Source organism: Notamacropus eugenii, chromosome 4, assembly GCF_028372415.1.
Source record: "Notamacropus eugenii isolate mMacEug1 chromosome 4, mMacEug1.pri_v2, whole genome shotgun sequence".
NCBI lineage: Eukaryota > Metazoa > Chordata > Mammalia > Diprotodontia > Macropodidae > Notamacropus > Notamacropus eugenii.
Window position 1 is genome coordinate 59,725,865 of NC_092875.1, and position 24,267 is coordinate 59,750,131.

Genomic DNA, 24,267 nt, shown 5'->3' on the forward strand with positions numbered 1-24,267 from the left:
ACTAACTGTAGTCAAGCTTAGAAGCAGAGAACTGAGTCACAAAAAACTTTACTCTAAAATCTGCAACATAGAAAAGTCTAGCCTGGGTAGGGGGATTGTAAGAAGTGCTAGGACCTTACAAAATCGATCATTTATTTTTTTTGACTGATTTTATTCATGTACTAGCATACTCACTATAAAAAAGTAGCAACTTAGGAAAAAAACAGATTCAAATGTTGGTTACAAAACTGGCTCATTTTCATGCAAAATACATAAGTTGGTTTATTTCATTAACCTAACAAAAGCAAGAAGGAAAAAGTCAATGAGCCAACAGTTGCCATGGTGTGTGTCTCCCTTTAAAGAGAAGATTTCATTTTGTCCCATCAACGAGCAGAAAAGGTAGTGGAACTCACTATGTACCAAAAAATAGGATTAAAAGATGAACAGCCCAAACGCTGCCCTGGTTTTTATGAAATACCTCTCAACATCTAGAGGAAGGCAGGTCATCAGTACATTAGGTAAATCCTTTATGAAAGGACATGGACATGAATGGCACAGGGCAGAAAGGCCTAGATGGGTTATCATCTACAGCAGAGGTGTCAAACACAGAAAAAAGATGCCACTAATCCATACAAAAGGATCTCTGTGGGCCAATGGTTGCCATTTTAAAATATACTATTATCTGTCTTATTTTGTTTTTATTTGTTTTGTTAAGTATTTCCCAATTACATTTTAATCTGGATCAGATGCACTCAGGAGTGTTGTGGGCAGCAAGAGCTGCAGGCTGCATGCTTGACACCTCTCGTATACAGTGCCACATGTCAATAAGATCAATGAGGATCCACTGAGGTGTCCAACCAGTGTTTCACAAGGAAGCCAGCACTTAAGATCCCAAAGTTTGAACTAAGAGTTCATCCACTAGAGCAGAACTCCTTTAGAAAGAAGGTCAGTGGATATGGGCCAGGGCTAACACTGACTCATGGGCTAATCATGTTCTATCAGGTTTTTTCAAAATGCAATAATTATTGGGAAGCTGAAAAGAAGAGGACAGAACATATTTATACCTGTAGTAGAAACAAATCCATGGAAGAGCCAGTTGCTTTAAATTGGGGCTCTACTGTTACTTTCATTACACAGAACCTAAGGTTTAACATCTTAATCTTGGTCAAAATGTTTTGTTCATTTGTGTATTTAAAAAAAACAAACCTCAAAGCTCAACTAATAGTCTTTGATGCTACCCTGGAGACATGATTCTGAATAATTTAACTAAAAAACATATTCAACACAGATAGACCATCTCTGTTAGGAAATAGCAAAACAAATTTGCAGAGTATCCTTGATTCCTTTCTGTTTTTCCCTGATTACAGTACTCAGACACAAAACTGCAAAGTGACTTGTTTCTACTGTATACAGAAATGCATTAGACAAATGTTTGCTATTACCAATAGCTCATTGTTTTCAAACACTTGAAAGCAAAGGGCTTTATATTTCAGAGGGAGTCAGGGGGCCCAGGATACAGACAAACACACATTTACAAAATCATCTGTAGAAAGTGCAAAATCCTTCCTATAAAACAAAGCTTCATTTGGCAGCATTGGTCTGCCAAATATTCTCCCAGTTCAATCTCAGAGAATGACAGAGTACAAGTCCTGGGGAAAGAGCTGTTTAAAGCACCGATTACGATTTCCTTATGTGCCTTTTGTTAACCAAGGAAATCTGCAATGATACTCCCTTGCTGCTGATACCACTTGATGCATCAAGGAAAGGAAAAGTATTCTGTTCTCTCCTGCAGTGGAAGAGGAGGAGATGAACTTCCTTCTATGGATGTGAGCCAGCGCACCTTCAGAATTTCAGGTCAAAGAATCAGGCTGAGTATGCCCAGCAACGAAAATAAATGATGCATGCTCAGAATGCAAACAGGATGAAAGCCCAGTCTATTGATTTACAGTTTTTTTACATTTGTTGAGGATCACAAATGGATTGTCACAATGCCTTGGGATACTACTTGGCTTTTCCTTATATTTGAAGTACTATTTATATTCACTAATAAAATTCATTTAGCACTGACTTAAAAATCTCTCCTTTTTGACAATCTATAGAAACCATTAAAATAGGGTCACGAATTCCTACCAACAAAACCCTTTATCACTCATATTATGACCCAGACATGTTCAAGTAGTGCAATGCAAACTTTGGTTTCTAGAGACTCAGGCACAATCCTTGCCCATGATACTAGCAACAGCTGAATGCAAACCCATGAAGAGTCTACCTAGAAATATAAATTTTTCAAAAAGGATCTCAAGTAACTTCATTTAGAAAGCAAAGATGTTAACTTAGAAACACATGGCTTCAGAAAATTAAGCACAGAAAATTAATACTGGCCACAGTTTTACTATTGACACAATCCTCCGGTGTCAAACTCTAAGACAAAGCCAGCAAAGATTCCCCTCTCTTGGAGTTTGAAAGTTTACCTTTCACCAGAACCCCAAACTCTTGCACTGCAGGTATACTCCCTGCTCCAGGATCCTTATGAAAGGTGCTCCATGCATAAGAATGTGTATAGCAGAAGATAACGCTTGTATCATTGACAATCATGCACCTTCCCATCTGCAGGAGAAGTACATTCTATGATTCTGAATTCACTGGTGTGTCAGAAGTTTCTGATACTGCTTGGGGGAAAAAGAATCTCTTAACAGTCTCTACCTGTCTTCTAAATTCTATACATCATAGTGATTTAAACTGTATGTGTTTGGATAGCTTTGCCTGTTGTACTGAAAGTGATCTGTGAAGATGCTGGTTCGACCATAGTGATAGTCCCCATGCTGCGGGAAAATAATTCCATTCTGAGATTTCTCTGGTGTGTTCCGATGATGATCAGGATTTCCAAGGTCTCCAGCTACCATGGGCAGAAGATGTTTCTTGGCCTCTTGATTTGCATCATACTTGGTCTGGACAGTAAAAAGTTAGATGAAACATTCAGCATTTTTTCACATAATGCTCACTTATTGCCAAACCCAAAAGCTTAGTTACTCAGAGATTCAAGCAAATTAGTATTATTAGAGAAAGGCAAACACTGGAATAATTTGTGAACATTAAGAAGCCCAGGACAAACTCCTGTTTCCAATAAATAGCTACCAATCTATCTTTCTTTTCCTGGCTATTAAAATTCCCAATGATTGGTCAAACAGATAATAAACAATGTGTTCATTTCTGAGCACATATGAGAAAAGACCTTGGTGGAATTTAGGATAGAAAAAGAGGAGGGGGACAACATAGGAGACTTAATTAAGGAAATGGGAATGGTTAGCCCAAAGAAGAGACTTAGGTGCATGATCACTGTTTTTAAATATTTCAAGGGTTCCCTTCTGAGATGGAGCTAGAAATCGAGCCTCAAGAGTCAAGAAGGCTTAAGTTCCAGTCCAGCCTATAATTCATCCTAGCTACAGGACCTCGGGCAAGTTCCTTACTTTTAAGTGCCCATGGCAAATCTCTAAGGTACCAGACCAAATGCCTCTCTGTATTGGCAGAGGAAGTTTCCTCATTGTGCTTTCCCTACACCAACAAAGTCCCCTGTGCAGAATTCCCTTCTACCCGTCAAAACGGAGTTTGCCATGGGTGGCTCCAAGGACCAAATTACAACAAAAGGGTGAAATATGGAGGCAAACTTGGGTCCAATAGAATGAAGTACTTCATAACAAAGACAGCTGCCAGAAAACTGAAGGCACCCTCTTGTTGGGTACTGAGTTTTCTGTCACTGGACATGTTAAAACATAAGCTGGATAATGACTTCACAGGGGTGAATCATGCTTTGGGGAAGTACTAAGATGGAAAGGCTCTGAACGCTTTTTAAATCCTAAAATTCTTGTATTCTGTGAATGCTCAAAGTAGAAATGATCTGGCCATTTTTTCCGAAGGAGAGAAAGGGCTGCAGAACAAAGTCTCCCCATACAACCGTCTCAGATAATTTAAACACAGATGAAGAGCAGCTCGAAAGAATGAATCCTCAATTTCTGATCCTTGACTCCTCCACCCAAGGGCCTGTTGAAGAAGTGTTTGCCCAGCCCAGACCCTTAAACCTATTTTTCATAGGCACTAAAAGATAATTATTAAACACTAACATTAGTGGAAGACTAACCTGAGCTGGATTCACAATGCAGACACTTACCTTATTATACAAGAAGACCCCTAAAATAGCTGTCATCATGCCCAGAACGTTAGTGCTGGTGACTGGATTGCGTAGCATTATGAGGGATACTGTGATAACCATGATCCTTTTGGTGGCATTTGCAACAGAGTAACTCAATGGGCTGATCAGATTAAGAATACTAAAAGCAATGACGTTCTGCGCAAAGTTACAAAATCCGCTGACTATTAGCAGCATTAAAGTCCAGGGCCACTGGGAAATCGAATTCTACAGAAATGGAAATAAAAAACCCACAACATTGTGTTACTTCAAAATCACAAGACTGATCCACAGTGGAAAAACAAAATTGTTACTGTTAGAAGTGCTACAACATCTGGAAGCACTGCCAACTTGCACACCTAGAGCTCATGAGGGTAATATGTACCTTCCAAATAATTACCTAACCTTTCTAACTATCTTGAGTAGGTAATACAAATATTACTATTCCATATTATAAATGATGAAAATGAGATTTAGAGGAAAAGATAACTTGTGCAAGGTTAAGTGGCAGACATCATACTCAAACCCAAATCTGCTGACAACAAATCTAGGGTACTTGTCCCTGTACAGAACATAAATTATGTGAACATAGGAAGAGATGGAGATTGAGTCTTAGTGGCTAAGTCAAAGGAGACTTTGAGGGATGGATGTCCTACGAGATCCCTTCTCGACATCTATTCCAAATGAGGGTGGATCCAAAGTCTTTCTGACTTAAGTTATGGAGGGAAAATCCTGGATGGATGATGGCAGTGCCCAGAGTCTGCCTTTCTCTCTAATAATACTATATTTTTACAGCAGAACTACTTTGAGTAATTCACATTCTCCATAAGGATAATTACAAACACCTAGTGGTGATGCATCCTCATCCTACTGTCTTCATGAACACAATCTCAGCATTAGAGGTAATACCTATCAAGAATTCTTTCTATAATAAGAATGAAAAGTTATCATCCAGGCTCCTCAAAAGGCAGTTTATTTCACTTATGGAGCAACTCAAATTGATAGGAATTTCCTTTCTCTTCTTCTTCTTCTAAAAATTATGTCTTAAACCCTTTGTTGAATTTATAACAAGGACCTACAACAACAAATCTTAGAAATGACGGACACAATACCACCCAGCTCAAAACAAAATGGGGCGGTATGAATGAGTCTTTGGTTTCAAAGGAGTTTTCAAATAAGGAGAAACAAAAATCTAAAGAAGCGAAGATGATTAAACAAAAAGAGGGTGACCAAAGGACCAGACCTGGGCTATGGGCAGAGTTACTTGTTGAGGCAGCTAATGCCTTTTGATTGTCATTCTACCTCTGACTCCAACTCCAGGTTTCAGTCTCCAGTTTCCTGCTCTCAGGGCTTCCTTAACTTTTATGTTTTCCATCTAGACTTGGGATTATATTGGACTGAAGAAGAAAGAAGCCTGGCTATTCTCTCAATCAAGTAAAGATCTGCCTCTTGTCTTTAGTGTAAAATTTTAGTTAAAAAAGACTGGTTCAGCAAGTTTTTCAAGTTTCTTTGCTGCAACTTTCACATCCTTCAAATATTTGAAAAGGGCTATAAAGTCCCCTTAAGTCTGCTCTTCTTCAAGCTGACCATCTTCTAAAAGACCTATCACTTTCTCCTACATGTAGCACTCCTTGTCAAAGTCTTTGCTGAAATGAGGCACCTCAAACTCAATGGTAATATTTATATATTGCCTTAAAGTTTACAAAGCACTTTATGTAGATTATCTCATGTGTTCTTTAAAACAAGCCTGAACTACATGCTACTATCTCCATTTTTAGAGATGAGAAAATTGAGGTTCAGAGCGGTTATGTGATGTACCCACGGTAACACAGCCAGCACATGCTTGAAGCAAATGAAACTCAGCCTGCCTTTCCACACAGCTTCCCAAGAGAACACAGCTGGATCACAGTATAAGAAGTAGACAGGACCCTTGATATCATTTAATCTAATTCTCTCATTTAAATAAGGCAACAAGGCCAAGAGAGGGCAAATTATCTACCAGGAACAGTCACAAAGTTAGCTACTGGCCAACCTGAGACAAGAACCAGGGTCTCCTCATTCCAAGTCCAGTATATTTTCCACTGTGCCAGATTGGCTTCAACTAAAGAAACTGCTCAAATCAGTCAGTGGTTCACATTGACACAATTAAGTTAGACATTCTTTATAATGCCAACAACTCTAGAGACAGAATCATTTTCCCATTAGCCTATTCACAAATCCATTCAAACTCAAACTTTTTGTCTCCTTACAAAGAAGCAACTATGACAATAAACAGCCAACCCTCCTCTATGTTCCCAATCACAAAACAATGGCCAAAAGGAAAAGAATTTTAAAAATAGGACAAAGCCAGATAAGAAAGCATATAGTGTCTATTAACACAGATTCTCTATCCTATTTCCTTATTTCAAAGTGGCCATGATGTTTGTGGGTGCCTATAAAAGAGCTCATATTCAAGTTCTGACTATCCATAAATAATCCTCAAATAGTCACTGAATACTTGGTATGTGAAGGGTTCCATGTCAGAGGAGTTCTGAGTGCAGAGATTTTAAAGCACAGAAAAACTACCACTTGTATTTGGCTTTAGAATGCACTTTTTAATTTACAGGTTAATGTGGGTATATTAATGTTCTAGGTATTCATTTTAAACAAGAAAAGAGCAGTATAATATAGAGTCAGGAAGACATGGTGTAAATTCATGCCTCTGACACTTGCTAGTTGTGTGACCATGTCTACATTATTTAATTTAAGTTTTGTTTTTCTCATCAGTAAAATGTGGATTAGTATTAGCAAAACCTACGTCAAAGGACTGTTTCTGTTTTTAGGCTTACATGAGACAATGAGAGAGAACATTCTGCAAACTTTAAAGCACTAGACATCAATCGTTGTGGTTGGTATTAATATTAGTAATACAAGTCATGGTGAGACATGATTGAAGAACAGTTAACAGCACCCACCACTTCACCCATCTCGCATGAAAACATCATGGTATACTTAAATAGGAAGCTTTTGGAGATCATGGTTCAAACACTGGTTCTGCCACTAACTCTCTGGGAAATACTGGGCAAATAATTTTATCATCTGTGACATGAGATGAAAATGGTCTTCATTCTGTGGCTCTATAATAGGTAAAGTCTCTATAAATGCTGATAAAAATGTTTTGAATATAAGTAGTGACTTGCCAGAAAGAAAAGTACTGGGGAAAAAAGGAGGAAAACAGAAAATCACAAGGTTAAAAGACAAAACAGAGAGAAACAAAAAGGGAAAAGCTGACAAAAGAGACAGAAGAAGAATGAAAAGAAACTCAGTAGTTCAAATTGGTATCCCCTTTACTTCAGAAAGTCTTTCCCAACTATGCCCAAAGATGTACACCATTTGATCGAGCAATGCCACTATTAGGTCCGTATCCCAAAGAGTTTAAAAAAAAAAAAAAAGGGAAAGGATTTTGTACAAAAATATTTACAGCAGCTCTTTTTTGTGGTAGCAAAGAACTGGAAAGTGAGGGGGATGTCAATCAATTAGGGAATGGATGAACAAGTTGTGGTTTATAATTGTAATGGAATACCACTTTACAGTAAGAAGTGACAAGCACGATGATTTCAGAAAAACCTGGAAAGATTTACATGAACTGATATAAAGTGAGGTGAGCAGAACATCGTATAGAGTGATGGCAATGATGCACATTGATCAACTATGAATGACTTAGCTATCCTCAGCAATACAATGATCTAAGACAATTCCAAAGAACTCGTGATAAAAAATGCTATCCACCTCCAAAGAAAAAAATTGATGGGAGTCGGAATGCAGATGGAAGCATATTATTTTCCACTTTCTTTATTTTTTTGTGTTTTTGTCTGTGTTTTCTTTCACAACATTGCTAATGTGGAAATGTTTTGTATGATTGCACATCTATAATCAATATCAAATTGCTTATCATCTCAGGGAAGGGGGAGAGAAAGGAAGGGAGGGAACAGAATTTGGAACTCAAAATTTTAAAAAGTGTTAAAAATTGTATATGTAATTGGGAAAATATTCATAGACACACAAAAAAGTCTTTCCTGGCAGATGTGTCTGAAAATGGCAAGAGAACGCCAACCTTTCATTACTTTCCTCATTGGAAGAGAGGATGATGATGTCAATAAAAGAAAACACAAGATGATAACACAAAGAAACTGAAATGCAGATTTCTTGGGATGAGGGTAGACTCCCAGAAAGGCTTGCCAACACTACGTGGAGGATAGTAGCTGCAGGGCCATTCCCTTCCTGGCTTCTTCTGAATGAAAAACAGTATTATCAGTAGGTGCAAGCAAACATACGGCATGAGGAAGAACAGAAGCTGATTTCCTTCTCAATTGTGCAAAAGTACATAGCATAATAAAGAGCTCTGTGTTAAGAGATGCCAAAAACTTTAGGAAGTTCAACAAAAAGTGATGACCCCAAAAACATAGAATCTACTATGGAACTAGTAAGGAAAACAGATTCTTTGCTTTGGCCAACTTACCAGGTCATTCTCTACTAGGAAAGAAGAAAGGTCAACCAAAACCCATGTTGGGATCATAAAAAAGACAGCGTGACATCCGAGTATGTTCAACAACCGAAGATGATGGATTCTTGAATCTCTCAGCACCTGAAAATACAAAATTCTTTAAGTAACTGGCCAATTTTTTCCAAAGTAGAAATTTTTTTAATTCACAGAATGACAGAGTTGAGTGAGAGGGAACCTCAGAGCTACTCTAACATGTCCCTGAATTCTCTTTAATGTATACTCAAGTAGTCACCCAAATTCCACTAGCAGAATGCAAGGAATGGGGGACCCACTGTCCGCCACTGGCAATAGCAGCCACCCCCTCCATCTCTGGGCAGCTCTAACTATGAGTAAGTTTTCATTTATATCAAACCTACATTCTCTTCTCTATGACTTTCACTTCTGCTGTTAGTTCTGCAAAGAAGAACAAATCCAATTCTCCATAGCCTTTCAAATACTTAAAAGAGCAGCTACCGTATATTTCCTAAGGTTTATTCTTCTCTATATTAAACATGACAAGTTCCATCAACTAATCTTCAGCCTCCTTACAAATTTGGTTATACTAAAACTTATCAATGTTATTTTTCAAATGAAGTCCTTAGACCTGAACACAACAGCCCAGAAAGGGTCTGATTTGGGAAGATAAAAACAGGTTTGTTATCTCCCTAACTGAACCTTTAAGTGTTTTAATGAAGTTCCAGATTGAATTATGTTTTTTAACTGCCATATCATACTATCATGCATTGAACAAACATTTCTCAAGTGCTTAAAATACTAGGTTGTGCTAGGATTCAGTTTAGATAAAACAAGCCACCATCATAGAATTCAGGGTATAATCAGAGGTAACACACATCTTTGGATTTATAGGGTACTTTAAAGTTTGTAAAGAACTTTACATATGTGGACAAACAACTCCGTAAGGTTAAATACTTTAGGTAGTAATAACTATTTTTACAGATGAGAAAAATGAGGCTCAGAGAGTTAAAGAGATTGGCCTACAGTCACAATGCTGGCTAGTATCCAAGGCAGGATTCAAAACAAGGTCTTCCTGACTCTATTTCTAACACCCTGGGGCCATCTCCAGTCATCCTGATCTATAACTGGCCACTAGACCCAAATGGCTTGGGAGGAGAGTAAAGCCCTCCCTCTCTTAAAACCAATTCTATTGAAAGTCATGGCATCTTCATCCTGATGTCATAATCCTCCTCAAGAACAAAAGACAAACCACAACCTGTGAGTAGTCCAAGCTGCCCCATTGGGGATCCAGCTGGTCAGTTCCAGTGAGCCAAATCCTTTCCTCTCCTTTTCTCTTGTATTATGCTCCTATCTGAGGGTGTTCTACACAAAGGAAGATACATTTTGAAGGCTGAAACCTACTTAGATATCTTGGGGTTTGGTTTACTGACTAGATTTCTTTCTTAAAGATCATGCCTTAAACCCAAATTCATTCTGGCTCTTATTGATTAGTTAACAATAGGTCCCTACCCAAATAACACTAAATGGTTATTGTTTGGGCCCAGATGGGTCAGAGTGAATGTAAATAGTAATTATTTTTCTTTTGGCCAGAAATTCTCAGGGTTTTCCCCTCCCAGTTTTGTTTTTTTCTGTTTTTTTTGGTTTGTTTGTTTGGATTAAAGGGTCTATCCCTAGGCTCACTTCTTAAAACAACCCTCATCACGGAATGGGCACTGCCACAGCCAAAGGGAGAACTTGGAAAGACCTTAGCTTAAAAAGGCCAAGGTTTCCCATTGCATCCTGGTTCATCTACAGTTATCCTGATCTGTATCTGGTCACTGGACCCAAATGACTCTGGGGGAAAAAGTGAGGCTGGTGATTTTGCACAGCCTTCCCTCACTTAAATCCAATTTACTTGCAAGTCATAGCATTATCTTCCTGATCCATGGTCCTCTTTGAAAATGAAAGACAAACCACTCAATCTAATATCTATGAACAATCCCATGATACCTCTTTAATAAAACTATTAAGACACATACAAAGTATCATGTGATATCCAAAGAAATGGGCATTTAATGTTTTCTGATTGAATAATTCTATATACCAGTACGACACTTTAGGAAATTAATAATCTTAATCTTGGGTTAGTGAACTTGGTATGACAATACAATTGGTTTTCTATGTATTTCATTTTACATATTTAACAACATAACTCTGAGATAATGTCTAGAGGCTCTGGCCAATTGCCAAAGGGGTCCATCCATCCATGACACAAAAAAGTGTACAAAGGTCACAACACACCTGACTCACAAAACTGTGCAAATATTATTATTATCTATGTTTTCAAAGATGACAGGAAAGCACATACTTAAATAGCCTTGCTCAGACTCAAACAATGCTGTCAAAGTGTCAAAGCTGCCACCCAATTCAGTTCTCGGCTGACAAGTTCAGTATTCTTTCCATTTTAAAACACCACCTCTTTGCATTAACCCAGCTTAACTTGCCACACTAATAGATAACAGACTTTTGGCACAGGATGAAACAACTGCTTTGAAGACTCTAAACTTCATAAGAGGAGGAGCCATATCTTCTTCTTATTATTTTGGTATCTCCTCCCTTACCCAGCATTACCTAGTAAAGCTTAATGTTTGCTGAATTTAAAGGTTTGTTTTTTTCATATTTTATATATTATATTTATATTTTTGGACATTATCAATAATATTAAGTAACAGAAACTTACACTAATAGAACACTTTACTTTTACAAGTCACTTTTCCATACACTATTTCATTTGATCTTGACAAGAGTCATAGATTGTAGGTCTGCAACAATCATTACCTTTTTATAAGTTAGAAAGCTGAGGTTTAGAGGTACACTAACTTACCCACAAACACAGAGACAGAATGCGGCAAACCACTGTCTCTGTCTTTTTAACTCTACTCTCCAGTGCCCTTTCTGCCACATCCAGCTACACTAAAAAATACAAAAAACCACCCCAAATCACTAAGACGTTTTCTATCCTTGGGAAATCCATCACACTGGCAATACTGAATGAATACCTTTTTGGAGAATATGTTCTGAAGGGAAAAGCAGAGGGTTGCTGCAAGAGCACTGATGAGCCCCCACATATCAAAGGACAACTCAGTGACTGTGGCCAACAAGACACCACTGATGATAGGGATCAAGGATAAATATACCTGCAAGAGGAAGAATGGAGAAGACACTTTAGTGCACTTGTTGTCATGATGGCCATGCTCTGTCATGCACAAGATAAATCTACCACTGACCTGTGACCAACAGAGTGTATACTCCAAAGGAAATTCTTCCAATACTATCCTCCCCACCTCCCCACTTCACTTTCAGTTAAAAAAGTAACCAAGGGCAAGACAGAGCCAGAGGAAAACACAAATGAATCAATCTTGTTAAGTCTAATATTCCAGCATTTTTTAAAGTCCCTTCTCAGAAAAGGTTATTTTTCTTAAAAGGAATGAATGAACTCTCACTTCCTTTACTAATTAATTTAGATATTACATTCAATTCTTGTCATACAATAATTTTGAAAACAATTCACGAATTCCTATCCAAAAGGATAATAATAATAAACATTTACTAAGTGCCTACTATATGCCAGACACTTTACAAATATTATCTCATTTGATCCTGACAATAACCCTATGAGCTAGGTGCTATTTTTGATCTCCATTTTACAGATGTGGGGAACTGAGGGAAAAGGTAACAGCTAAGTTTATGAAGCTGGATTTGAATGAGTTCTTCCTGATTATAGGCCCAGCACTCTATCTGCCACACCATCTAAGTACTCAAAAGCTGCCTCTCTCCAGGAAGGATAGAAGTTCACTGAAGCAACCACATAAAAGTCACTTAAACTTACACAGAAATAGGGCTTTTCTGCAACACTGGGAGTTTGGAACATTTCCTAGTGTATAGATTACTGGTGGGTGAGGCTGCCAATGTTTTACACAGTAGACGATTAGCCCTCTTTACTTAGAAGCAGGGGCCTTGAGTTCCTAGGTAGAATCTATAGATTCTCCCATGAAGAAGGGCTGTCGCACTTTTTCCTTTCTGCACAAAGAAGTTTAAATTCTCTCTCTCGTGCAGGCACAAGGCTCTGTGCATTGTAGAACACTACACCGGGAGTACAGGGATCCAAGGCTTAACTCCACCATGAACTAGCTATGTGACCCTAGGTCTCAGTATCTTCCTCTGTAAACTAAATCAATTAAACCAGATTTCCTATAACTCTAAGTGGAATGAGCCACCTCAGAGGAGACAGTGGCTAACCCTATAAAGGCAGATCTTCCTCCAGAGGCCAAATGACTTCTGATGGTCCTGATCCTTCCTATCCTGAGAAATGTCTAATTTTGTGACTTGTAAGGCCCCTTACGACACCAGCAATCTGTTAATTTATGCAATAATGAGTGACATGACTTTATGTTAGCCGTAAAGAATCAGTCAATCAATCAATCAACATTTATTAAGTGAAAACGATGTGCCAGGCACAGTGGATTATAAGAAAAGGCAAAAGACAGGCCTCAAGGAGAAGTATGAGGAAATAAATTCTTACAAATAGACTATAGTTTTAAGTGAGTAAGGATTTATAAGGAATCAGCCAAAGGTGACCTAGTTTTCTGTGAAATGGGCTAGGATCTAGAACACTGCCTGACTGTGAGCTATGTAAAACACACAGGTTACAAACCACTGTTTTTTAAAACCTGCGAATCTATCAATTCCACCACTATAAATTCTCAGCTTTCAGATGAGGATGCTGCAGACACTAAGACTGGGTCTACCTAGAACAGTACTTCAGCCCTTTAAATATTACTGTTGACCAGGACAGAAAAACTTATTTGTTTAAACATGAGCTCCTGGTATTACTGGTTAGTGGAAATGTTATTTTTAGGAGAACTCAGAAGACATAATCCAAGTTCTGTTTTGACTTCTAAAGAGTTCCTAAATTTTACCCAAAGGAGAAACATAGGCTTCTAGCAGACTACGAATTCATTCCTGGTTCCTTGAAATTACCTGTTTGGTTCTCTCACCTATGCAACCAATTGGAAACTGCCTCGCTTGCAGGGAGTGGAAGGGGGTGTGGGGGAAGGTGTGGTGCCAAGTTCCTGCAGTATAGCTCCTACTCAGAAAATGAGAAGAGTGAGCTGGAAAGGCATCTTGTTTATCAAATAACCCTCCTTTGAAAAAAGGAAATAGACTCAGAGTGGGGAAGTTACTTTCAAAAAGTCACACCACAAGCTCAATGGGGAATCTCCACAGCCACTGGCTCCAGCCTCGTGCTATTTGGGCTGTTCCATACTGCTATGTCTGAGTGCCCAGTAACTGTCCATTTTACCTTGGTGCTCTGCTTCTCCTTCATGATGATCCGGGACAGCAGCACCACCCAGATTGGCATGGTTGCCTTCACTACAATGGAAGGAGTTTGGAGGATGGGGGATGAGGTGAGCTTAGGTGTTTTAACAGATAGACAGTTGATGTGTTAGAGGGACCCTTGAGCTAGTGCCCCTTTCCACATACCCTTTGGGATCTCCTCCCAACCAATCACCCCTCCAGCAGATTTCCTCCCGGCCCCTTCAACCAGCTCCACCAGTCTTCTCTACCCTACAGTTTCCCGACCGAAGTCTCCATCAGTCTTTCCTGCCCCAAGTCGGCTCGGTCCATCACAACTCCCTACTTTCTGGATTCTCAGGCACCCTCCCAGACCCCACCCCATCCTGCCCCAAAGAACAGGACATTCCAGAGCCCCTTCTGCCTCTGTCCTCCAGACTTCAAGGTCCCAGGCCCTCAGGTCAGCATCCACAGAAGCCCCCTTCAACTCAATCATTTGGGAAAGAGCCACTCTGGACTAGAACCAAGGCAACAGTAACAAAAATAGAAGTGTCTCCGCCCTCTGGTTTAGAGCCCAACGCCGTCCTTTCACTCGCCCCTCCATCTCCCCAGAATCTCCCGGAGCCTCCAATCTCCACATCTGCTCTCCAGCCTCCACTTCCTTACTGGCAAGCTCCCCCGGGGTCTCTGCTGCTCCTCTCCAGGCCTCCCCAGGTCCTGTGTCTCCGGGGGTGCCCCTCCCCCCTTAACTCTTCCGTCTCCAGATCCCCTCTGGCCTCCCTCGGCTCCAGGTCCGAGCCTCGTTTGGGGTCTCCCCGCCACTTCGCTCAGCCCCCGGGCGCCCTCCCGGCCTCCCCCTCGGCCTCGAGGCCTTTCCTAGCTCGGGCTCCGAGCCCCTCCCCCTCGCCCTCCTCCATCCCCCCCCCCGGCCCCGCTCGGGCCTCACCGGTGTGCGCGTAGGACACGGGCACCTTCCAGATGCTGAAGTGAGCCGACACGGAGGCGAAGTACTTGCCGAAGGCCAGCGGGAGCACGTAGCGCGGGTAGAAGCGGGGCGGCAGCGGGTCGGCGCCCGCGGCCGCGCCGGGGCCGGAGCCGGGCCCCGGGCCGCGGGCGGGCGGGATGCGCCAGGCCCGTAACAGCGGCGGGAGCCCCGCGCACAGCGCCAGGATGTGGCAGAGGGACACGGTCACGGGGAAGGGGAAGCCGCTCAGGATGATCTTGTTCACCACGTTCCCGCCCGCGCTCAGCGCGTACCACAGCAGGCACAGCGCCGCCACCCGCGCGCCCTCCCGCGCCCCGGCGCCCCGCGCGCCGCTAACCGACCCGCCGCCAGCGGCCGAGGCCGCCGCCGAGGCCGCAGCCGCCGCCGCCGCCATCCTGCAGCTCAGGGCCCGGCTCGGGACCCCGCGCGCCGGCCGGGGGCGGGGCGGGGCCGGCCCGGGGGCGCGCGCCGGGACCGCTCCGCCCCGCCCCCTGCCGTCGTCGCCACAGCCCCATAGGCCGGAGACGAACCTACGTCACCGCCGCCAACCGACGGAGAGGAGACGACGTGGGCCCCCTCCGGGAGGGGAGCAGTCAGCTATGTCACTTCCGGCCGCGTCGGAAGAGAACTGTGGCGGTGGTGAGGGGACTCTTCTCTTCCTGCTGTGATGCTGTTACCCTTTACCAGGTCCTGGGAAGCGTGCGTTCGGATACCTTCGGGGCGACTGGGACTCGAGAAGGGCACGGGGTACGCGGGACGGAGGTCTCCAGGAGGGAGGGCCTGTGGCTGTCCGTGAGCGGAGGACCCAGCGTGGGGAGCCCGCAGGTGCGCGGGCGGTGCGTGCAGCGTAACTCCGGCCCTGACGCGGAGCGCCCCCGTGAACTCTGGCCTGGCCTTTAACTTGGTTGCTAAGAATAGCTCCTCCTTTGTGTAGCGCCTGCCCCGGGCGGGGCGCTGTGCTAAGCGCCTCACCGTTCTTATTTGAGCTTTACAGCAGCGCTGCCAGGTAGGTGCTGATATTATCCCCATTTTGCAATTAAGGAAACTGAGCCAAACGGGTTAAGTGGCTTGTCCAGCATCAGCAACCAGTTAGTGTCTGAGGCCGACTTCGAAATCCGGTCTAACTGGGTCCGGGCCGGCACTAGCCACCGTGCCCCCGACTTCTGTCGCATGCAGGGGACTTAGCCAGGGTCACAGATCGCTACGGTCAGAACCAAGATTCCTGACGAGTCTAGAGTGGGGTTTCACGGATGAAAATAGTGATCTTCCCTCCCCAGGGGGTAACAGCAGCTGAATTTTGTACTCTGCGTAGTTCTGACCCAGTGTTCTCACTCTTCCCTTGATGGTTTTTCCTAAGCAAAGAAAGTAAAGGTGTAGAGTCAGTGGACCCAGGCTCGCTGTGACCTTTGTGACTGGACATAATCTTTTTTATTAAGGGCCTATTCTATCTGCTACTAAAGCCCCAAAGACGAAATCGAAACAGTTTCTGCCTTCCAGGAATGTAATGAGAGGCAACATGTAGATTTAAAATAGAAAATAGTTGACTAGATAATTTGAAGGAATAAGTATTGGGGGTGGGGGAGGGAAGGAATCAGGAAAGGGTGGGGCTGATAACTTTGCCACTCTGCCTCACTTAAATCTCATTTACCTGCAAGTCTAGATATCACCCAGGGATGCCACGGTCCTCTTGAAGACAGACAACTGGTAGAAGGGAACTCTAGGAATTTATTTAACAGGGAAATAACGTGGTCAGATCTGTGCTTCAGGAAAAGCACTTTGGCATTTGAGGATAGTATGGAATAATTAGACTACTGCAAAGAAATGGGACACACTCAAGAACTGCTGTGGATAGGAAAGATTTTTTGCTCCAGGTGAGGGGAGGAGGACATTGAAGTTGCCAGCCGGGGTGACTACACTGTAAATAAGGGACACTGGAGCACAGGCCAGGAGAGTTGGGTTTGGATCCCCGTTTTGCTTCTTAACTAATTTCTTTCACCTTTGAATTGTTTTCTCCTAACCATATTGGGAGATTATGAGGGGAGACTAGGTTCTATTCAATAAACAGTGCTTACCAAGTTCAGGGCGCTAGATTTCTAAGGGCCTTCCTAATTACATATTACGCTGGACAGGTGACTTAATCTCTTCCCTCAGTTTGCTCATCTGCAAAATGAGGCTCATATTTGTACCACCTATACTGTTCAGCACTATTGAGAGGAAACTTTGCCAACTGGACAGTAAGTTTACTAAGGGAAGTTCTCCTTTCCTAACTTACTCCCATCTTACCTGGGAAACAAAACAGGGACCTTGCCGTTTTTTGTTTTTGTTTTTTGCAAAGGATAAAACTGAGGCAGATGGAGTGAAAAAACCCATTCACTGTCACAAAGGGAACTATTGGTAGAACCCCACTCCCTTATAGTTCATGTGCCACTTTTGCTGTCCTCCTTCCCCAACTGCCCTAGAGGAAGAGCATAGCTTTCATTGTTGTCATGTGGAGATGTTTGGGACATGGATTGTTAGAGGTTGTGTAGGCCAGAAGCCCCTCTAAGGAGCCAACTAAGAGTTAATGTAGAACCCAATATTCCCAACAGGTAGCATGGGCACTTTGCAAAAGAATCTAGTGAGTCTAGCTCTACTGAATAATTCAAACTAAAATATTACAAGATATTCTTTGGGCAAAAGGATTGTAGATTGTAAAAGAGACCAAAAGGAGTTTCTTTCAGAGATACAATTTCTGTTCCTTCAATTATAATGCTGAAGTGTGACAAGATGTTCATTTAAATTCATGCCAAAAAAGTACAGTTTTGTCTAAAGGTTTTAATCCTTGCTCAACTAACTTAGATCTTGGCCAAGTCATCTGAACTGCTCTTTGAGCCCCAGTTTTCTCATCTATAAAATGAGGGGTTTGGACCAAATGTCTAAATTCCTTCCAGTTTCAACATTCAATGGTCTGAGTTAAATTTTGTGTGACCCTGGGAAAGTCACCTCAGTCTAGACCTTCTCAGTCTAGTTTCTTATTGGTAAAATGGGGACAACAGCACCCCCATCAGAGAGTTGAAAATCAAATGATGTAATGTATTTAAAGTCCTCTTGTAAATTCCAGTGTTATGCAAATGTGAGATGTTACTGAAATTTCCTAATTAGGTATTTTTTCAGATTGACCCTGCTTTGCTCTCTGGTTTCTTGAAAATAGAATACTCAAAAGTACTTCAGGTAGAGACCCAGAAGAGCAAATCTAGGGAGCTTTTTTTTACTGTGGATAGAAAACTCTGACACTGATTACAGGTTGAAGGTTATCAGTTCATTAAACTGTGTTGGATTCTAGAACCCTGGAATCAGCACTGGAAGAGTTAGAGAATGACAGGATATAGACAGAACTAATGAGCCTTCTTACACATGGGGAACATAAGCTCTAAAGAATGACTTTCAGTGTTAGAAAGGTCAATTGGCCAAACCTAGGTCTTCTGGTGCCAAGTCTATTACTAGTTCTACTACTTCATGCTGTGCTTTCCAGTTCCCTCATATCAGTTACCTGTTACCTTTCTAGACCTTGCTTTCATCTGTAAGATGAACAAAGTGAGCTAAGTCGTCTCTGAAGTTTCTTCCAAGCCTGATAAAATGTGGATTCTAAATAGGGAATAATTAAAGGATTCTCTTAAGGTCCTTTGAAAGTTTTAGCTGTACATACAATGGATATTATATAAAGTGTATAAGACTAAAGAAATCAGGCTTGCATAGAAAATAAAGGTTTGAAGGCAAAACAGCTAAAGAGAAGTATATTTTAAAATATCAGTGCAGTTACATTTTATTTACCCGTTGTAGAGAAGAAAATAGAGGCTCAAAAAGGGATGTGACTTGTCCAGAGTTACAGAACAAGTTAGCATCAGAATGAGGACTGATTCCCAGGTTTCTTCAGAAAAGACACAAGCATCTAGCAAAGCTTCCTAGTAGGGTTGACTATTATACTAGACAGAATTAAGTTTCACATTACAGAAAAACCACCTTCCTGCACATGTACACCATCTTAAAAAGGCTCCACTGCCTGACTGGTGGAGGAGGGATTGGAATGAGATTTCTGCCAAAATCTAGTTGCCACCAAGATTTTACAGATGAGTCTTAAAATGCTGCTATATAGTCTTTATCGTTTAAAGCTCTTTCCTTATGCATAGTCTCCAATTTAGATGAAGAAATCAAGGCTTAGAAAAGATCTGTCCAAGGTCACTTGTCTATGGTGCAGCCATGTCCCTGGAAGCCTGTGTACCCCCTCGTTCCCCCTCAAATTTCTCTGACAAATCATACACCCAGAATAAGAGAGGAAGCTGGGCTTCTTTCAGACTCTGGAAAATAAGTGAGCAACAGCAATAGATACTGATGTGTTGTTGGCAGTAATGCTGGTGGCCCTTTCCTAGGGCAAGCATCTAGGTTTTATCTGGTTTTTCTATCCCTTAGTGATACTGGGTGCAATCCACATATGACAGAAATATTTCTTCAAAAATGACTGATTTGTAAGAGGAACATTTATTTCTTCTCTTCCTTTCCATCTGTGCCAGTTTTCTGATTTTTTTTTTCATTTATCTCCCCCCCTTTTTGATTTCCCCTTCACCTTCCTTTTACTCTTTTGCCACATACTAAGCAGCTGCCAAATTTTGTCATTTCTATCTCCGCAACAGACCTGGTCCAACTCTTACCCATCTTGATGGTCACAGTCATTATCTATCTTAGTTGTTCTCTCCTGGACTCCTGCAGTATTGTCCTGTCCCAGCCTTGCTTCAGTCTCTCTAGGCTCCAATCCACCTTCCACACAACTGCCAGAGTGATTTTCCTTAACTGCAAATATGACTGTATAGCTCCCCCACTGGGGGAAAAAACCTAACTCAGTGGAAACTTCTGTTTGGCTTTTAAATTCCTTTACAACCACCCAGCTTCAGCTGGTCTTCTCACCCTCATCATTGGTTATTGCCCTTCCCACAGTCTGTGGTACAGTGAAATTGGTCTCTGTTCCTCACAGCACTCCACCACCCAACACCCTTGTACTGGCTGTAGACCAAGGCTGGAACGAGGTTCCCTCCAAACCCCTGCTTTGTAGAATCCCTCAGAGCCTTCCAGACGCAGTTCCAATACCTCCTCCCACAAGTTTTCCAGGCTTCTATCCTCTTTCCCTCCACTCTTTTTATTTATTCTGTATGTATTTATGTGTACCTAAAGAACAGAATATTTCACTTTTGGTCTTTGTAGTCCTAGCACCTAGCAATTCCTGATACATAGTAGGTGCCTAATAAATAATCTCCCTTTTCCTCAACTCTCTAATCCCAAGATGTGGGGAGAGTAATTGCAGGAGAATCTGTTGAAATTGGTTGGGAATAGATGAGGGAGGATGCCTGAAGTGAATCAGAGGTGGCAGGACAGAACAAAGAGCATGTTAGTGGGTGTTGAGTATTAATAATGGGATCAACCTGAATGGGGGATGGGTGGGGACAGGGTGAGAACAACTAACAACTAAACTGGTGGGTAATATCCATGCTGTGCTTGGCTTAGCAATAATCATTTTAAAAACAAAAATTGTATTTTCCTGAAATTATAACTTCTTTTCTAAGAAAAGGCTTTTTTTCTGACAAGAAGTTCATGCAGTTGTTCTACTTGAATAAGATGCTCCCAAGATGCCTGCAGTGGCCTTCATACGGCATTTGTAAGCAGAACCTGAAGCTTCTGGGTTGCTGAAACCAGCAACCGAGATACAAGTCCACTTGGCTTTATTGGATTGGTCTTGATATTATATATGAAGGGCTCATCTTTGTGAGCCATACACCTAAAAACACCATCTTTCCTTTCTATTTAAAAATGGATTCTTTCTGTCTCTGACCAAGTTAAAGATTAGGAAACAAAGGATGATGATGGAATACAACAGCACTCCCCAGGTGTAGCAGTTGGGAAAAAACAAAGACAAAAAACATTTATCATTAATAATTCACAAACTTTTTTGTGCAAATTTTTTTATTTCCACATTTATATCACAATGTGTCCACTTAAAGGACCAAATAGCAAAGTTGCTCCCTTCTGCATCTGAAGAACACAGAAGTCTAGTCACTGTACATTCACTAAGGCTCTTTGTTTTTGCAAATCGCGTTTATGATGAATATCCGTAAGGCAAACAATATCTAAAGGAATGGTAACAAGTATATTTCCAGCATACAAAACAGGCTCCCTCTTCCCTCACAGGACAGTTACACACTAGTAGCACCCGCAGTTACATTTTTGGACTCTAGAAAGTTGAAGTTTTCTAGAAGTTTGCAGGAAAGGAAAAAGGGTGAAAATTATTTGGCTACTGGGTGGGGGAAAGGGAAGGGACTTTTAAAAACTAAATTTTTGCAGCATTTCTTGAAGACTGGATTTAAACTGAAACCAGACTAAAATATGTGGATGCCTACGGAATGTGGAGTTGGAAACTGGGTAACTGCAGTAGTGCATGGCTGCAGTTTGAAAAAAAAATCTGCACCATGTGACTTAAAATAACTCAATCGCTCAACAGAGAGATGATGCAAATACAAATAAAACTACAGCTGTTGCACACTGTCTCACAGACATCTCACTGCCAAATTAAAAAAAAAAAATCAATGCAAATAAATAGATGCGTACTTTTAAGGTAACTCTTCCACAAGTATTCTGTACCTGCCTGTAGATAAGATTCCGGCATTCACATGTGCTGGAAATCATTTGAACCTTTTGGGGACTAACACTTTTTATAGCTGGTTTGCTATAGAGTTTTGAACTCAATTCTTTGTCCTTCGTACGCCCTTCCTTTGCTATTTTTGTTAGTAAACTGGTAGCAGCATTTCACAAAAGAAGAACTTAGACAGAAGAGCTACAAAGGATCAGCCCCTCGAGACCCTCTTCCAGGCCTGTTTTCCAGGACAAGAGGTGCACTCTCCATGTTAAGCATCATGGAGTCTGCCCTGCTGTGTTTGCTAACTGCAGATGTGAAAGCATTTTAGCAACCTTATATTCAGTCTAGGCAGACATAAGGCAGGATGTTCAATCTACCATCATCACCGTGTGGATCTAAAGATATGCACTGCGTCCAATCATACCAATTACCCTGTGTATCATAACAACCATTCACCCCTGGCCAATGGAGTTGCCTTATTCTGTTGAGATCATCATTTGTGACCTCTCTACTAACTCCAGGCAGGTCTGTGGATATACTGTTTGGCACTAGAACATGAGTCTTTCTAGCTTCTCTTCTAGTGCTTTCTTCCTGCTTTAAATATTCAGACATGAAATAATGAGCTCCTGGTGTTTGTACGCCTGATGAGGAAAGCAAACTACTCTGTCTGTTTAAATAGGACTGAATTATTTCATTTCTGGACAACTCTTTCCAGTTCGTTTGTTCAAAAGGACTCTGCAGGTTGGTTTTTTGCTCCGGTTTGTCCGGTTCTGTCCTGTGCTGGTCAGCAAGGGCAGGGATATCTACCTGCAAAGAATCCTTTTGTGTTAGAGGTTTAATTTGTCCAGTCATGGGATCAAAGGTGATTTTTCTCTCTTTTAACCTGACAGGCTTGACACCCCCTTCTAGAACCTGTCCATCTAAGTTCACTGTGTAGTCTCTAGATCTGTACCTCTTCTTCTTCTTACTGTCAGACCCAGAAGCAGCATTGTCATCACTGTCCATCTTGGAAGCCTCTGGAGAAAACCCCACCCGTGGCATGAGAGGCTCCCCAGAAGGAGAGCTCACTTTGCAGCTAGGTGACATATGTTGGAGGGTTCCTAGATGCCGCTGATGACTTTCAGAAGACGTGTGTTCCTGCCAGTGCTGAGAAACCTCCACTCCAGTCTGATGGGAAGCCTCCGGTCTTTTTGTGGGTGCTGGAGGTGTTGAGGGCTGCATCAGTGATGGTGCTCGTGAAGAGGGTGATGAAGCCTGGGTAGCATCTAAGAAGTGGGGCCTTTGAGATGGACTAGGCAGAGAACCCTTTGGTGCATAAGTGGGATGCTGCCGGACAAATGGTTCATGCCTTAGGTTGCTAGGACTAAATGAACAGCGAGGACTCTTAGGTTGGTGTTGCCCTGTAGGTTCTTCCGGCTTTTCATGGTGCTGAAGCACTGTAGTCTTTAGCTGTGAGGAAGTGCTGGAAGGTTTTACAAGTCCGGGAGAACTCGTGTGAGGTTTGACGGCATTGACTGGTATCTTACTGTGTTTATCATTCTCACTGTGTTCTGTCCTGCTGCTTTCAGGCCCTGTGTGCAGGCTGACATCAAGAGGGCTGGGGAAATTTTCAGGGCTCCCCCCTATACCATTAGTTGGAAGGGGAGAAGAATTTTGTAACAGTTCATGGCTAGCTTTGGAAACTTTGGAAGGAGGGCCTTGATGTCCATCACGGTGTTCTCCTTTTCTTTTTCTATTTCCCAGTTTTTCTGTTTTCGGGGAGTTCAGCTTTTGAATGTCATTTCTATTTTTCAACTCATGAATCGGTTTAGACCCAGGAACTGTAGCAGGTGACACATCTGATCTACAGTTGTGAGCACCACCATTTGCTGACCCTGGTGGGTTCGGCAATCCCCTTGGCACCGGTTCATTCTGGGTCACAGGTTCAATTAACTTTTGCCAACTCCGCAACAATTTCTTGGCACGTTTGGCAAGTTCTTCATTTTTTGTCTTCTTTCTTACATCATTGATGAGTTTTCCTAGTCTTGTTTCCTGCAACAAAAGAGAGATATTTTACTCCCCCAAAATCATAGACATTCTGAGCAAAAGGATGATCACAAGTCATTGTGGAGAAATGGGAAATCCATCAAAAATACATAGTCTGTTCCCTACCCTAAGTTTGAGCTAGAGCAAGGGCAGGGAATTTGTGTTTCTGAGTAAAATTTTTCAAAAGTTGAGCCCCTACTTTGTTACTTACGATCTATGGTAAACTGAGTCTTCCTGTAACACAAGCAATTTGACTCATCACAACAGAAGTATCTATAAACCCTAATTAAAGTATATTTACAAAAGGCCATATTTTAAAATGTTTCTCATTACACTTTCATGTGTGCAAGCAGTATACACACACACACAGACACACACAGACACACACACACACACACACACACACACACACCCCCCTGTGTATAATGGCCTAAGGCTATTGCCTGTCCTTAAATGAAGCTCTGGGTAGAACAAAAGCAACTAAATTCATATCCAGTTCCTTTAAGCAAAAAACAAACGAAAAAGAACAAATGGAAACAAACCAGTTTTTACAATTCAAAAACAAAAATGAATCAACATACAGGTATGCTGTCACACTAACACAA

General features: G+C 41.8%; 2 protein-coding genes across 3 annotated transcripts in view; both read right to left on the reverse strand.

The window, feature by feature from the left end:
• Window positions 1-1,410: 1,410 nt before the first annotated feature.
• SLC35E1 (solute carrier family 35 member E1) lies at window positions 1,411-15,396 on the reverse strand. The gene is made up of 6 exons (XM_072601260.1): window positions 14,941-15,396; window positions 14,002-14,072; window positions 11,699-11,836; window positions 8,661-8,786; window positions 4,145-4,390; window positions 1,411-2,927 (listed from the first exon to the last, which is right to left on the reverse strand). Exons 1-6 carry the CDS (start codon window positions 15,371-15,373, stop codon window positions 2,697-2,699), a joined length of 1,245 nt encoding a protein of 414 aa, XP_072457361.1. The 5' UTR covers window positions 15,374-15,396; the 3' UTR covers window positions 1,411-2,696.
• A 6,075-nt stretch (window positions 15,397-21,471) lies between these two features.
• The window catches only part of MED26 (mediator complex subunit 26), a 111,299-nt gene continuing 108,503 nt past the window's right edge, over window positions 21,472-24,267 (reverse strand). For both annotated transcript variants that reach the window (XM_072601261.1, XM_072601262.1), the window contains exon 3: window positions 21,472-23,668. In XM_072601261.1, the coding sequence (XP_072457362.1) occupies window positions 21,977-23,668 (1,692 nt within the window). In that variant the 3' untranslated portion in view covers window positions 21,472-21,976. The remainder of the gene's footprint in view (window positions 23,669-24,267) is intronic.